This window comes from Ziziphus jujuba, chromosome 3, assembly GCF_031755915.1.
Source record: "Ziziphus jujuba cultivar Dongzao chromosome 3, ASM3175591v1".
Lineage (NCBI taxonomy): Eukaryota > Viridiplantae > Streptophyta > Magnoliopsida > Rosales > Rhamnaceae > Ziziphus > Ziziphus jujuba.
Window position 1 is genome coordinate 6,890,801 of NC_083381.1, and position 16,609 is coordinate 6,907,409.

At 29.8% G+C, this 16,609-nt stretch overlaps 2 protein-coding genes across 4 annotated transcripts; one reads left to right on the forward strand and one right to left on the reverse strand.

The window, feature by feature from the left end:
* Positions 1-1,761: 1,761 nt before the first annotated feature.
* On the forward strand, positions 1,762-5,669 carry LOC107422103 (probable fructokinase-4). Its single transcript, XM_016031511.4, has 4 exons — positions 1,762-2,372; positions 3,652-3,984; positions 5,137-5,253; positions 5,350-5,669. The coding sequence occupies exons 1-4, from the start codon at positions 1,956-1,958 to the stop codon at positions 5,476-5,478; spliced, it is 996 nt and encodes a 331-aa protein (XP_015886997.2). The 5' UTR covers positions 1,762-1,955; the 3' UTR covers positions 5,479-5,669.
* A 4,966-nt stretch (positions 5,670-10,635) lies between these two features.
* Positions 10,636-15,154, reverse strand: LOC107433284 (uncharacterized). 3 transcript variants are annotated; one of them, XM_016044564.4, is made up of 7 exons: positions 14,955-15,151; positions 14,230-14,339; positions 13,110-13,259; positions 12,787-13,016; positions 11,671-11,781; positions 11,481-11,525; positions 10,636-11,219 (listed from the first exon to the last, which is right to left on the reverse strand). In XM_016044564.4, the coding sequence occupies exons 1-7, from the start codon at positions 15,091-15,093 to the stop codon at positions 11,060-11,062; spliced, it is 945 nt and encodes a 314-aa protein (XP_015900050.3). In that variant the 5' UTR covers positions 15,094-15,151; the 3' UTR covers positions 10,636-11,059. The 3 variants fall into 3 exon arrangements, with proteins under 3 accessions (XP_015900050.3, XP_015900051.2, XP_048334072.2); XM_016044565.4 differs by having other exon boundaries at positions 14,930-15,097; XM_048478115.2 differs by lacking the exon at positions 10,636-11,219 and adding an exon at positions 11,226-11,361 and having other exon boundaries at positions 14,955-15,154.
* Between the last annotated feature and the right edge of the window lie 1,455 nt (positions 15,155-16,609).

The window sequence follows — 16,609 nt, forward strand, 5'->3', positions numbered from 1 at the left end:
TTTTTTTATTATCAATATTTACTATAATTGTATGTTATAATAATAAAAATATAATACTACAAATAAAGGGATGAAAATAAATAATATACTCTTTAGTTATTATACATGGCAACAACAATTAAACAACATTATTTACCAAATACTCAAATACCGATTTTGAGTTATATAATAATTATGAAATAATAATTTATTAAATATTTAACCAATTATTTCTGTGGCTGATTATTGATTAACTTATAAACTACAATAATAAATCACCACCTATTAAAAGTTAGAATCTAAATAGCCAAGTAGCTTCACACATTCTCCTTCTTAGTATAAAGATTTTAAAATTAAAATTACCATAATAACCTTAAACTAATAACAAAATTCTCTTTTACCTGCAGTTTAATGTTTTGGGTTTATGACTTTATATATATATTATTAAAAACTATATACAATTATTTTGAAGGGTTAAGTTTATAGAATTTTTATATTAATCAACTGAATATAATTTTTTATATTTTTTATTATTAATGCAGTTGAGGTGAGATAAAAAAAATATATATATAAATATGTTATTAATATTAATTATATTAATTTATTATTAGAGAGATAATTATATAGTAATTATAATATATATAAGAAAAACAATCATTGGCATATATTACAATAGTTAGGTTAATTATTCATCAAATGTTCAGATTCTAATTTTATAGCTTTTAACAGTGTTGAAATAGCAATTTACTAGTTTACCAACCATTTATAAAATTTAACAGAACTTCCAAACTAAGCCATAATTTTATTTACCTTGGTTGATTTAAATATAATTTATTATTTTGATTTAAAATATCATCAATATTTCTTCATTTTTAAAAATTATCATGTTCCACCCAAATAACTTCATTTCCATTGCTTGGATTAATATCATCTACATATCTATAGAGTTGCTAGTTACAAATCTGAGAAATGATATTGTAATTATGTTAATTGAGGATCCAGAAGGCATCATTTAAAATTATCTAAAAGTTAGATAAAAATAAGCAATTGATTCAATTTCTCTCTACAATTTACAAAAATAAAATAATAACAATAAAAATTAATTACGACGAGGGAAAAATTAATGCGTCCACCAGATTTTTATAGTTACTTTCAAAAGCTTAAAATCTAGCTCAAAAGTTTTTTTTTTTTTTTTTTAAAAAAAGGAAAAATAAGATCAATCTTTATATTTTTAAAACATTTTTGTCCTTTCAAAAGTTTAATTTTCACACGTTCCCAAAACAAAAGTATTGATCAAATAATAAAAAATTATCTATAAATAGACAACCACTAATAGATGATAAAATAGTGATATTTATCTTTTGTTTGTTTTTTTTTCTTTAATGAATTCTGATAAAAACCACAATTTACTTTTTCTTTTTTTTTTCCTTTCCATTTTTGCCCTCAAAATAATAATCTATTTACAATCCACGTGATTAAAAGATATGACAACACGAGCGTTAGATATTTTATGACAAAACGTCGATTATTTTATTTACGAAAAAAAAAACAGAAAACTTCGATTATTTTGCAAGAAAAAGAAAAGAAAGGAAAAGAAAAGAAAAAACCAAAACAAAATCTAAGGAAAAACTGATCGCGCAAGTGGACCCCAGAGAAGGTAAAATGTATAGAGTCCAAAAAATCAGATAATAATTAGGAATTTAATTAAATGTATTTTATTTTCCTTAAAAAAAAAAATCTCTCTCTCTCTCTCTCTCTCTCTCTCTCTCAACTACACAGGCAGTGTAGCACCAACGACCCCGTAGTCCTCTAAACCTCCGTCTCTTTTTCTCTATAAATACCCTTCCAATATCACTCTCTTTCTTTCTCTCCTTCTCTATATTGTATTATTTTCCATTTTTTATTCCTTACCTCTCTCTCTCTCTCTCTCTCTCTCTATTCTCTATCTCTATTCTCTATCTCTCTCTCTCTCTACTATGTCGCCGGTAAACAATGACGTGCCGGTAACCGGCAAGGGTTTGATCGTCAGCTTCGGTGAGATGCTGATCGATTTCGTCCCCACCGTCTCCGGCGTCTCTCTAGCCGAAGCCCCTGGCTTCCTCAAGGCCCCCGGTGGTGCTCCGGCAAACGTCGCGATCGCCGTTTCCAGGCTCGGCGGCAAAGCCGCCTTCGTCGGAAAACTCGGTGACGATGAGTTCGGTCACATGCTCGCCGGGATCTTGAAGGAGAACGGTGTCTCCGCCGAAGGGATCAACTTCGACCAAGGCGCACGCACGGCCTTGGCTTTCGTCACCTTACGTGCCGACGGTGAGCGCGAGTTCATGTTTTACCGGAACCCTAGCGCCGATATGCTACTCAGACCTGAAGAGCTTAATCTCGAGCTCATCAGATCCGTAAGCTTTTCTTCCCCTAAAAAGTTTTTTTCTGTTACTATTTTTCTCTGTACAATTTTTTTTTTTCCGGGAAAAGTTTTTTGATTTTCCCATATGCTGTGATGGACTGTGGGAGACGAAGAGCGTGTTTGATAATCTCACCCTTGGTAGATTAGGGACTTTTTTTTTTTAATTTTTTTTTTAACTGACAATCCTCGTCAGCAAATAATGGAGGTAGGTCCCACTGGTAGTAGATCTGGGTTTTGCTCCCGGATCTTACTTGAAACTGTGGGTCCCGGGTTCCAAACCCATTTGTGAGTCGGACAGACATAAAAATCGTTGAGATTGTGTTTTAGAAAGGGATTTTGTAGCGTGTGATCTACACGCTTTTAGTGAGCGAGTGGAAGTCTTTTCGGACCCTTTTTTTTTTTTTTTTTTGGCTGCATACACCTTTATTGACTTTTTATCCGGCATCTAGATTCAAAACGACGATATTTTACTTTGACCCAGAAATACTCTCGCACTCCATATTAGATATTTTAAAGATTTTTCTTATCGGAATTGTAAGAATTAATAGTGGTTGTGAAGTTTCTTTTTTTTTTTTTTTTTTTTTTTTCCACAATTTCGTAATATTTTGTAGAAAACGTGAAAAAAATTTAAAAAAAATTGAAGGTTGTTTTTATTTTTATTTTTTTATATAAAATATAGAATTTGTTTTCGATTAGAGGTGGAGTTAAAATAGGGAACACACTAAAACTGTGGGGGCGTGAATGGTTTCGTTCGGTGATGGGTCATGCTGCCTTGTGCAAGTTGACAATATAATAAATAATATAGAAACGGATAGTTGGTGGATGGTTTAATATTTAACAAAATATTATTCTTATATATATATATATATATATATATTAATCCCACATGCTTCAGCACGCGCAGGAGATATAAGTTTGGCAAGTTCAATTATCTTTTTTTCCCCGTTTTTAAAAATTAAATAAATTAATCAGAATTTGGATACCGATTGTTTATCATTTGTCTGATTATTCATTTATTTTGTTAAAATTGGAAACTTTTTTATTTTATTGATTATTGATTGGTATCAAGTCTCATCTAATGATAAGTGGGTCTTTTAATTTCTTAATTTACATCTAATTTGGCCACATAAGATTCAAACTGATTGTGTATAAAAGGGAAGACTTAAATCTATGAATTTTTTTTTTTAATTTTTTTTTGAAATAGACAATTGTGGTAGATCAATATTATTTTGCTGACCAGTTAAAAATATGTTATTCTTTTGTGAATTTAGGCCAATGTGTTCCACTATGGGTCCATAAGCTTGATCGTGGAGCCATGCAGATCGGCACACTTGAAGGCAATTGAGGTGGCTAAAGATGCCGGAGCCCTCCTTTCCTACGACCCGAACTTGCGGCTACCGCTGTGGCCCTCACCGGAGGAAGCTCGTGAGCAGATCCTGAGCATATGGGATAAGGCAGAGGTGATCAAGGTTAGCGATGTGGAACTCGAGTTCTTAACAGGTAGTGACAAAATCGACGATGCCTCGGCATTGTCATTGTGGCATGACAATTTGAAGCTTCTGCTTGTCACTCTCGGTGAAAAAGGTTGCAGATATTACACCAAGGTAAGTTTTTTTTTTTTTTTTTTTTTTTTTTTTGGGTTATTATTATTATTATTATTTTGTTTCTTTGGACACAAACATGAATAAAACTACATGAAAGTGAGTTTTGTTTAGTTGCCGTTTGTTGGATTCTGACTTTTAGATGCTCTACCATGGGGGGGTTAGGTATTTGCTTTTAATTGAAGATAGTAAATGTTTACTGGCATGTCCTTGCTGGACACAGCGCTTGTGGACAAAAGAAGTTTGGTCTAGTCGGACCTTGCTAGACGAAAATAGGGACCCATTCTCATCATCCTAGATTCAAGGACTCCCTGCTTTATTAGATCTGTTTATGTAATATTGATTCGTTTTGGTAGGACTATATTACTTAAAACCCTTGGTTATTTAGGTCGAGTGTGTGATTCACAATTTGACTTGGATCCTCCCGCTGTACCAATTGACACAGTGGGACTCTCCACATGGTATAATAATCTTCCCCATTTGAGTAGAATCATTTCTGTTCTTAGACTCTTGTTGGACAATCCATCAAAAGATTATTTAGACATTGTTCTGTGAAGTTGAATTATTAGCTGGAGAAATCGAGGGTTTTTTTTTATTTTTATTTTTTATTTTTAATGATGGATTTGAAAATTCCTAGGTTTCTAAAACAGCAAAATGTTATTTTAAAAACTGAAAAAAAAAAAATTTAGTTCATGGCAAAAAAATCTCAATCTCATTTTGCTTCAAAATTTCTTTTATGGGAAAATTGCATATTGTCAATTTATTGCATATGCCAGTGAGGCAGGAAGGATTGGTGTGTGGGTGGGTTGGTGGGTTGGTGGGTAGGTAGCGTGTGGACCAATACGTCATGTCATAACCCCATATTGTATTTTTGTAAAATGGGTGCTATGCTTTTTGCCTTTTTTTTTTTTTTGGGGAAAATAAGCTATGCTTTTTGCTTAGATCTACCAAAGGAAGCCATGATTGATTATAATCAGCATGACTTTGTCACCAATGATAAATAATAGCTGGTGTTATATCTTGTGTACAAAGTTAGCTTCTGTTACATTTTCTCATTGTGATGAAAATTGCTTATCCAAAAACCGAATCCTACCCAAATTTGTTCAAAATTTGTCTTCGGTTCTAACTGACCCACTTTTTGTTCTCTGATTACAGCATTTCCATGGGGAAGTGAAGGCTTTCCATGTGAACACGGTGGATACAACTGGTGCTGGTGATTCTTTTGTGGGTGCTTTACTTGGCAAGATTGTTGATGACCGATCCATACTTGAAGTAAGAAAAATTACTTTTTCACTCTTTGCTTTTTGTTATCAAGATTATGATTATTAATTTATTTATAAAATGCAAAATGTGTTATGGAATTTTCAGGATGAGGCAAGGTTGAGACAAGTACTGAAATTTGCAAATGCATGTGGAGCCATTACAACCACCAAGAAGGGAGCAATCCCTGCTCTTCCCAATGAACCTGAGGTGCTTGCCTTAATCAAAGGGGCTTAGATGATTGGGATTTTTCTTTTTCTTAATTTTTTTTTGCCCATTCAAGTAAACGAGGGTTTTCCTGCTTCAATTTTCCCTTTTTTTTTTTTTTGGTTTCTTTTTGTTGGCTTTTCTTTCTCACTTTTCTCATGGCTGTAATGATGAAAGACACGTGCTTTTCAGGCTTTTGCTGAATAAATTCTGTTTCTCAATTTCCTGGTTTATGTGATTTTTTTTTTTTTTTTTTTGGGTAGAAATGTTTTGGTTTATTTTAATAGTTAAATTAAACCATTTACGTATTAATTATGTCAAGTGACTTCTCATATTAGATTATTTAGTCTATACTCTTAGATCTGCACAAAATGATGGCAATTCAAGGAGATGTTTATTATTTATTATTTATATCTTATTGTAATCTTGATAAACAAAAGTTTTTACTTTATTGATGTTAATACAATTAGAACATAATTTACAGCCATGATGTTTTAAAATGAATAGTTAGATATTTTTAAATGAAGCAAAACATTCGACATTGTTTTTTTTATTTTTTTTATTATTTTTTTATTTTTTAACGTACTGTTAGTTATATAACTTTTAGTTGACTTTAATTTTCTAAAATAATTTCAAAGGGTAATTTATATAAAAATATTCATAAATTATCTTAGATTTATAACTCGCTCTTAATCTTTTTAACCATTCTGCAGGACCGAGTTACACTGACGCAATAAGATTGTATCTGTCTGAACGTTTTGCAAATAAATTTATTTATTAAGAAAGCAAATTTGCAAATTAAAAGTATCGAACCTTACAGTTTCTCAAACTTAAATATATATATATATATATATTTCATAAATTTTTATCCATATTCCTATTTTTTAAAATCTATATACACAATACATTTTTATTATGTTATTTTCTGAAAAGATGTATTTTATTCCAAAATCAAACGTATATTTCAATTTTATAAATTATTATAACAATTTTGTATTAAAATTCAATAAATTTACTATCTAATTTTACAAATGAGGTGAAAATCTTTATTGGTTTGTTTTTGATTTTACATATCCATATATTTATGAAAATTATATATAGATATAATTTTTTGGAATAATTGAAGGGTTACTTTAGTATAATAAACCGTTCGTGTCCCAAAAAAAAGATGATAAATAGTTTTCGGGGTTCTAAAATCAGTGTAATTTGCACGAAACCCAGTTTACACTTCAAAGAACTTGTAATTCTTCCATTATTTTACTTTCCGTATATGTTTCTATTTCTTTCAGGCGTAAAAGAAGAAAACAAAATCCCCTTAAATCATTTTATGACCGGAATACTAGGAATATTTCTCGGTCTCCACTTGTTGCCTCATGCAGAATCTGGAAAATAGATTATAACATTTATGTCCGTTTACAGTTTGTTTATTTTATTTTATTTTGTTATTTCGGATTAATTAAGCAATGGATCTTAACCACATTTTTAATAAAGATGAAATTTTCCATTAAAAAAATAAAAATAAAAAAGAAAAAATTGGCACCTATCTCCAGGGAACCTGTGAAAGTCATGTAGCCTAGCTAATCTTCTTTTTTTTTCCTCTAAGACTTATGACTTTTTATAATATTTTTAGATTAATATCATTTTACCAAATTATATAACATATTTTCCACCTTCCTCTCCAAATTACGAAAACTGTCGAACTCCCAACTGTCCTATTGTTTTTTGTCGATTTAATCATGTGATTATTTTTCTAATGGATTTGGACAAATTAGAATGCACAAAAATAGAATAAAATAAAATAATTTTTAAACAAAGTAACACGGATTTGTGTTTGATTAATCATGTGATTAATTTTGTGTTTGATTAAACAAAAATACAAAGAAATAGTTTTTGGTCTTAGAGACAGAGAGAAATTTTGTGCTAAAGTTACAAAAAAAGAAGAAGAAATTATTGTTTTAAGGACAACGAAAATTTGTATAGTTTAGAGGTAGAGTGCAAAATATGAGAAGTTTTAGTTGTACTGCCAAAACGAATTCTATACATTCATATTATAAATTTATACTTTTATTTCTATTTAAAATTATTATTAATAATATTTATCAATTAAATATATTTGTATTCAGAAATATAGGATTGCTCATTTTGAATGTGTTTAGAAATATATAATTAAGTATCTTAAATATATTTAGAAATATGTAATCAAATATTTTTAGATATGAAATCTCAGATGTATTTAGAAGTATGTGATTGGACATTTCAAATATATTTACCAGTATTAAACATTTTAAAAAAACGAACATTTTAAATATATTCAGAAGTATATAACTGAATATCTCAAATATATTCATAAGTATATAACCAAACATCTTCAAACATGTTTATAATTTTGAGATTGAACACTCCAATGAATATATCTTTCTATTGTCCAAAAATGTTTTAATTGGAAATTTTTTTTTTACTGAATTTACATGACTATTAGTTTCATTCAAAAGCATTATGAAGAATTTTCATAGGGTAGTGTATGGTTTGTAAGTGATTAGTAGAGAAAAAAAACGTGTTTCCTGATTTAGTTATGACTATGAATTGTAGATATTTCAAGTATTAGAAATATTGTATAAAATTATTTGATATTTTTTATATATTTAAATAATGATGTATAAAGAACGAATATTGTATAAAGTTGTTTTAGAATTGCAAAAGTAACTTCTCTATGTCAATTTGTTTGAAGGGGAAAAGAATGATGTTAACCCTAGTAAAATAATATCAAATAAACCATTAATAGCAAAATATTCGGCTCCTGGCTACAGCCATAAATGTTCATAAGAAACCCCGGTTTTACCACCCATGGATACAAGATTTTTCTCCAATTTTGCTTTCTGTTTACGTGTAAAAAGTTCATTAAAATATAATTCTGTCACGCTATTAGATTTTTTATTTTATTTTATAATTTTAATGGAATGTGACACTATTAAATAGTTCATAGCTTTAAATTTCTATTATATAATCTAAAAATTTGAAAATCATTAGGAAACACATAATTTATGAGCTTTTCATCTAAATTTAACAAAAAAAAATAAAATTTTATATGAGACATGCATAAATTCAAACTGTTATGGGAAAAATAAATTCAAGACACGTGGCACAATCATGCCTAGTCATTTTTCAGATAAGTAAATATAATGGTGATGACAGTTAACTAGCTTAAGGATTGGTCTTGTTTACACAACCAGGTGTTGGTCTTGTCTATTCGATTTGAAATGGGTCTCGTCTACTGGATCAGGATTTGGTCTCCTTTTACTTGATCAGGTGGCTACCACTTATTGTGCTTCTTTACCTTATTAGCTCTACTTTGTATACCTTTATCACATGCCTTAATTTCATGTGTACCTTTTACCATAAGCATTGTCATTGATACTTAGGCATATTTAATTGATAATTTTAAAATTACATTTTTTTTTTGTGGGGACAGATTCCATTTATTTGTTCATTCTACAATAAATTTCACCAACATTTTACATTTTCCCTCCTCATGTCCACCAAGGACCAATCATATTATGGGCCAATATAAAGCATCAACACAGAAGAAAAGGCCCAATCACATTGGTGATAATATTGGATTTTGTTTGAAAAATAGCCCCTCCCCAATTCAATAGTTGAAATATAGCAGAATTATTTATTTTTTTTTATTTTTTTTATTTTTTATATATACTTTCCCATTTCACCTTCCAAAATGCATTCTAGGGCCTTTTTTTTTTTTTTTTTTACCCTACTATTTTTCAAAAAAACCCATCATTCTCTATCACTACCATTTACCAACAACCATTTACCAACATACAGTCAAAGCCATTCCCAACATCGTGCAGCTTATAGTTGAGGGACGGGTAGCTTCAAGGCAATTTCCATGAATGCTAAAATTCTTCTCTCTAAACAAATTTTGATCTTCATAGTATTGCCCTTCTTGGTCAAGACTTTGAAAAGAAGCACCTTTTCGCATATTGTTTGCTCTTGCACACTGTTTGGTTGCAAGGGAAAAAAAGGAGGAAAACGGAAGAATTTTCTTTTTGTGTTGTTTTTTTAAACCCAGTGTTTAACCTTTTCTTCTAATTCAAACATCTATCTCTGAGGTTTTGAGATTTGGGGAGATGGAGACCTTAAAAAGCTAACAGAGTGATCGATCCATATCAGGGTTGTTCTTTCGTTTTCTCAGCAACCGAACAAATTTTTTTTTTTTTTAATTCATTTTTCATTCATCATCAATAAAAAATATGTCTTTCTTGATGGGTATTAGGTCTTAGGGCATGAAAGTGTGAATTTAGGGCAGTATCCATTGGTAGTGAGCACATGGTCCTTTGTAAACATATTAACTGTCTCCAAAAACCCGTTTATCCTTTTTTTTTTTTTTTTTTTTTTTTTTTTTTTTTTTTGTTTGGGGCCTAATATAACATTTTTTCACTGGCAAAGACCGACAGACTGACGGAAAATGATAAGAGTTTATTTTTTCGCCAATTTTTTATTTTATTTTATTGGTTTTTGTGATTTTTCAATTCTACATAATGTTTTTTCAATTTTTACACCTTATGTCATATAAATATTTTTAAATTTAAATATATTATAAACTAATTTATTATGTATCTATATTAAAAAAATTTTAAAAAAATACAAGAATTAAAGAGTAGTTTGATAATTTTATATTATTTAACACTAATATTTCATCTAATAAAAAAAAAAAATTGTTATTTGAATTTAGATTCAAAAGTGAAAAAATACAAGAAAAAGAAAAAAAGCATATGAGATGCGAGATTTTTTTTTTTTTAAATGAACAGATTATTTGAAAAATGAAGAAAAATACAAGAGTAAAAGAAAAACCACTGCATAATTTTCAATTTAGCCAATAACATTTATACCCACAGTTGGCTAGATTTTTAAATTTTTTTTTTTTTTTTTAGCTATTTATCAAGTTTCAGTTTGTGGGGTGGCTATTTTTCAAAAAAATTCATAACATTTTTCGAGGGAAATAGTAATTTTTACTTCAAACCTAGAGCAACTAAAGATAGGTTAATTAAGGTATTGATGAAGATTCAACATGAGCTTTGCCTACAATTCACAAGAGTCCTTAATTAGACTTTCTATATGGCATTAGAGATTGAAAAATGCGTTCATCACCCTACATTCTGACATTCCTTCCAATTTAGAGACTCACCAATCTATCTATGTATTTTTCATCTCAAATTGTCTTATCAGTATACTGTCAACAGCCACAGATGTTTCCATTGAATAAAAACGTTCTAGTAAACCCTAAACCCCTAAACCATCTACTAGTTTTCTCAACTCGTACTTTCTGGTGGTAGTAGTATGCCTAACCCTAGTTTCAATCCAAATCCCCGAGTCAATGAAACCCAAGACGAGCCAACTACTCTTCATTTCTCACAACGTTGTGTTTGTTGCAACGGTGGTCTCATTATTACACCATATAAATAGGGTCAGTTGAAGACACATAATTTGGTTTTCATTGGTACAGATTATTTCTTCCATATGGTTTTTTCTCCTCTGTCTATCTACCTTATCTTCTTTCCTGCTGTTTGCCTTGGTTCCCACACCATTTACAGCATACTTACAAAGCAATGGCCTGTGGATAGCATTCATTAACCTCCATTTTTAAATGCCTCCAAGCTTGTTTGCATTTTTCCCACTTCACCTCCATATAAGCCATATATGCCTTTGCCCATTGTTCACTGCTCCCACCCATGCTTAGATCATAGGGTACGGTGAAGCTATTTAAACATTTAAGAAAAGTAAAAGTGAGTCGACATGTTTCTTATATGCTTGCTTTGTGTGTGTCTATCATCATCTAATATGTTGCGTATGTGTAAGTTGTGTCTCATCTCTTGTGTATGGCAACCAAACTTTTTGTACCTAAAAGAGAAAAATTATCTTTGGGTTTTTTTAACTAATACTTTTCTGATTCTGTCAGCCTTTCACTAACAAAAGGATATTAAAAATTGCAAATTAAATAAGAAAAAAAGGACTATTACCTCAACAGTTCTTGCATCTGAGATCCTTTACTGCAGGCAGTATTCCTGCAATAGTTTTGCACCATGACATCAATAAGCTACTTAAACAGGCTGTTAATTATGGTTCTAATGATAAATTACAATAAGAATTAATCATGCAAACAGTATTTATATCTACTATTTGTTCGAACAAGAAGCAGAACATACAAACCTGCAAACCAATATTTTAAAGATATGAAGAGGCTTGGTGGAAAGATTATAAATAGCGTCAGCAATATGCTCCTTGCCAAACGCGTACACTACTGGATAACCAAGAAGCCATCTGCAGCATATCAAATTTTTAGTCACAATGATATTAATATTGATTACACTACTTAGAAGCCATCCAAGCCAAAAAAAAGAAAAAAAAAGAAAAAGAAAAAAAGAAAAACAGTTTCAGAATATGATGCACAATGCCAGTTTGCCAAAAGATAAACCATATGCAAATAGCTTATGCAACTAGATAAGTGGAAAGTGAAATTTAAGAGGAAGATAATTATGGGATATATGTATATAGCAATCTGCTCCAATTAGACATTTTCACAGCTAAACAATCTTCAGGTGGATGACAATACAGGAGTGAAACATGGAAACTCTAACCAGGAACCACCCAAATGGTTTTAGACTCCAGCACAGTGAGATTCGTAGCACAATTGTTAATACTGGTACTCAAATCAATGAGATACAAGTTTTTGGAATCTCAACAGCAATGCTGGCTTCAACACTGTTTATAATTTTCAGTAACATTCAAAAATAAATTTTGTTGGTGGACACATACTTTTTCAGATAATTTAGTTCACAAATATATGAAAAGAATTGTGCAAATTGCGTAATAATGCACCAAGGATAAAGCAACACTACTTCCAGTCTGTCTTGAAAACTTTCAATCAGTTACGGTCATATCATTAGGATTTGTTTCTGATGCATCTCAATGTCCTTGCAGTCATATTCAATATATTGTCTTTTTGGTCAGATTCATATGAATTAGCAATTCTACTGTCAAAAAACTTAGAAAAGAGTCATATGCTTATATGCATGCAAGTCAATAAAGTCAGCGTCATTCCTATGTAAGTACAGGCATATATATATATATATATATATATATGAAGCTGTCTCTAGGAACCCAATTCATGGATAGATTAATATCATGAACTTTACTTTGATTCAAAGTCCAGTCTTATTATTTCTTTACATATGTAAATCATCCATATATGCATGCATATATTGCAGTGATATTATAATCTAGGAGTAATAAAGATGTATATGTAAGGCAAGCTTAGGCAGCTACCCATTTAAAGTTGGCACAGTGACCTGAGTATCATGCATGCAGCTACTGAGATCAATGAACTGAGAAGATTGAGATGTTGTAAGGTTATTGACCAAGGATTCAACATTTTCTGTACTTTTACATGACGAAGAACCATTGTTCATTTGATCGAGAGGAAATAAATTAGAAAACCACTTTTGAATTGATAAAAGCTGTACTCCTAGTGGGCTCTTTTCTGCTTCTGTTATCATCTGGAACAAAATGAAAACAGTGCTTTCATGAAATAGGAATTAGAAAAATCTCTATGATAAATGTTACAAGAAAGAAGGCCAAGCAGGAATAACCTTTGGAGGATCCTGCTCTAGGTCCACAAGAAGCAGCAGTGTCTCTGAGTTCAAGCTTGACTGAATATACTCAGCAAGTCCTCTTACATGTATCAAATAGATCATATCTTCTATAATCATTACTCTTAGATGCTTAAATTTAGCTGACTCCTGCATAATTTTTTCTCAAACAAGGTCAACTAGTTTTTCCACATAGAAATAAATTTTGATCCACAGAATGGGCAGAAACTAGACAAAAATAGTTACAAGATGTAATAATGATGATGAAATAATGAAATTTTAATCCAATACAAAACCCCACCACTAGACCAAAATATGTGATGCACCCTGATGGAAATTTGAAAAGGTCAAATGAAACAGCTGAACATGATAAGTGAAGTGACGTCGCTATAAATGATTCAATCTCTGAACCTTCTTTGCTTAAGAACCAATGTTAGTATAGAGTGACATATGGAATTTTGCAGAAGTGGGATCTAAAAAAAAGCATAGAATTGGTGAAAAGGATTATAACATTTCAAACATACAGATAACCATGCAGCTAGATAACTCGAATACAATTTAACATTTAGATTTTACCAGACATCATGTAAGCAATTCAATGACTATGACTATATGGGAGGTAAAATACAATCAATAAATTATCTATTTTTTGGCATTACTCTTTGTTTCTAGCACTGAGTTTTTCAGAAGTAGCCCTCGGAAATAGGTGATAAAATATTATCCACAAAGGTGTAAAAGTTTTCCTATTGTTATACAAAGCTTGAAAGTGAAAATACAATGCAAATCATTTCCATCCCTAAGAAACAAGGCATAAGACTCAAAAATTTGAGGTGAAAGCCTAATGGGGGTAAAATTTCATATTTATTAAATGAAAAAATTTATAACAGCAGATAATTGAAAAGTAAAGTAACTTGGAAACGACTTCTAAGGTTTACCACTGTGAATAAGTGGTCCATTCATTAAAAATAAAGAAGTAGAAACAAAAAAGACTCCCAGTTCGAATAACATAATCAGAATGCAATCAACTTCAAAAATGTAGTAGGACACAGGCAGAAACTCTTTACTTGGGCAATACTCAAGTAAATCAGTCAATTAATTTAGCGAGGCAACAACAAGCAACCTTTTGACTATGTTCCAAAAGTGCACAAAGTCGTTCTTGCAGCTCAGGCATCTTTCCACCATAGTCTATCATAACAACTGGCCTCATCCCAGTGCACAATGCTAGAACATCTGCACCAATGTAATGCTCCATAATCACAAGTCCATATCTATATAAACACACACATACACACAGAGATATATGCACCCATGCAAAGTTCTAAATACCTTAGTTTAAAGCTAATTACCTAACAAATACCTTATTGAAAAAGTCGAGTTTAAAGCTAAATACCTAACAAATACCTTATTGAAAAAGTCGAGACTTTCTTGAACTTCTTAATCCAAGATCAACTCATATATCTTAACATGGGTACATATAATAATACCATTACAGAAGAATGGGTTCCAAACTCCCATTTTCTGTATATCAATCTTGGAAATTTAAGAACAAAAATAAGAAGCAGAAGCTAAAAAGATTAATTAGTTGTTCCACACCTTTTTGCAAAAACAATGTTCATTTTCAAGGAATCAGTTGTACTTCTACCTAAGTTTCCTATCCTTTTGAATCCAAACAGAGTATGAGATTGAAAGACACCGCATATTATTACTACCCAAATGCATAATAATAAAAAATAATTAAGATCCAGAAGTGAAAATGAAATTCAGAACACATAATAACAAAAACCCAGAACTGAAAGTTGATTCCAGGAAAGAAGAGAGACCCTTGAGAGAACCACAGAGAAAAACCTATCTCAAGCCGACGTCTAGCTGAAGTTTTGAGCCGCCATTTGATACAAGAAAGAGATGAATCCAAAACCTTCGGTAGTTCTTCCAAATCCGCGGCTTCCACTGAGAACTCCTTCCCCTTTTGCTCGCCGTTCTCCATTCGAATACAACTTGGTGTTTTTTTTTTTTTTTTTTTTTTTTTTTTTTTTTTTTTTTTTTAGTGGAGACCTTCACAAAAAATTTTGTACTTCCACAAATAGTATATATCCTAAAATTATACTTTAACATTGAATGTAAATTACTTTATATATGTGCATAGAAATAGAAATTGGATGGCAATTCAATTCTAAATTTCTCTTTTATTGTTAATAGTAACGTGTATAAAATTTATTTATAATTATTACTTAATTAAATATTTTATTCATTTAATTTTTTTTAAAAAAAAATTAAATTTTTTAGGAAATTTGAAAACATTTAACAGATCTTTAAGAAGTAATTTCAAAAATAAAAGATTTATTTGATAGTGTCTATTTTTTTATTTTTTTTTATTATTACATCAACTTCACATGTATTTAAATGTAATATTAGAGATTTTTTTTGAGTGATTGTCAATTTTTTTAATATAGTAAAAAAATTTGGAAATAAACAGATATTGAAAGCATCTCTGATGATTTCTTTGTTGCAAGATTTTTTTTTTGCTACATCAAAAAATAGACAACTAAGAGAAAAAAAAAACTTTTAATGAATCTATTTAAATACCCTCTTAAGCAAATGTGGTATAAAAAAATTAAGCATTATTAAAATAATCTTTTATTCTAAAAGCTTTATTAGATATTAAAAAGTTTGCTTAAAAGTAAAATTTTTCTTAAAAGGTCAAATCTTTTTCTAAAAAATATATATATATATATATATATATAAATAAAATATATGTAATTAATTGATAGTTATAAATAACTTTTTACGTATTATCATTATTATTGGAGACAATTTAAAAATAAATAGTAAATTTATTCCAGCTAAATTTAGAGAATGTTAACTTTTATACCAGGAAAGCTACTGTTCATATCAACAATAAAGATACTCTGAAGATACTCTCTTAACTCCTATAATCCTTTTCTTAAATTCTAATTTTAATTTTGATATTTTTTTATTTTTTGAAACCATTTAAAAATTTTTTGTTGACATTTTATTGTTAAATTAGCTAGGCTAACGTGCGTACATTTCCTAATCTTTAACTAGTATTGATCCCGTGCGATACAAAGTATATGTAATCGCAATAAATGATTTTAAAAAATAATAATAATTTTTTAAAGAATTAAAAAATAATATAATAAAAATTGAAATCGAAGAGAAAATATTATTCAATAGTTATATATCTGATTAATTGGAAGTTAAAAAATCACTTATTCCATTATCTATTTATAGGCAAAAATCTTTAAAACTTGATAAGGACACAATATTATTTGGAATGATAAGTGTAAATTTTTTTTCAATTCCTAAAATTGAGCTGTTGTTTCAAACTAAAGTTTCTTCCTTTATTATTTAAATTAATTTGAAAAATAACCATGTATGTTTACCACCATTTTCAATCTAAACATTGTAAATTTAGTCTTATTATTTATGTCTTCATCCATTCAAGGAAAAAAATATTTATTTTGAAAATAAATATATAGTCT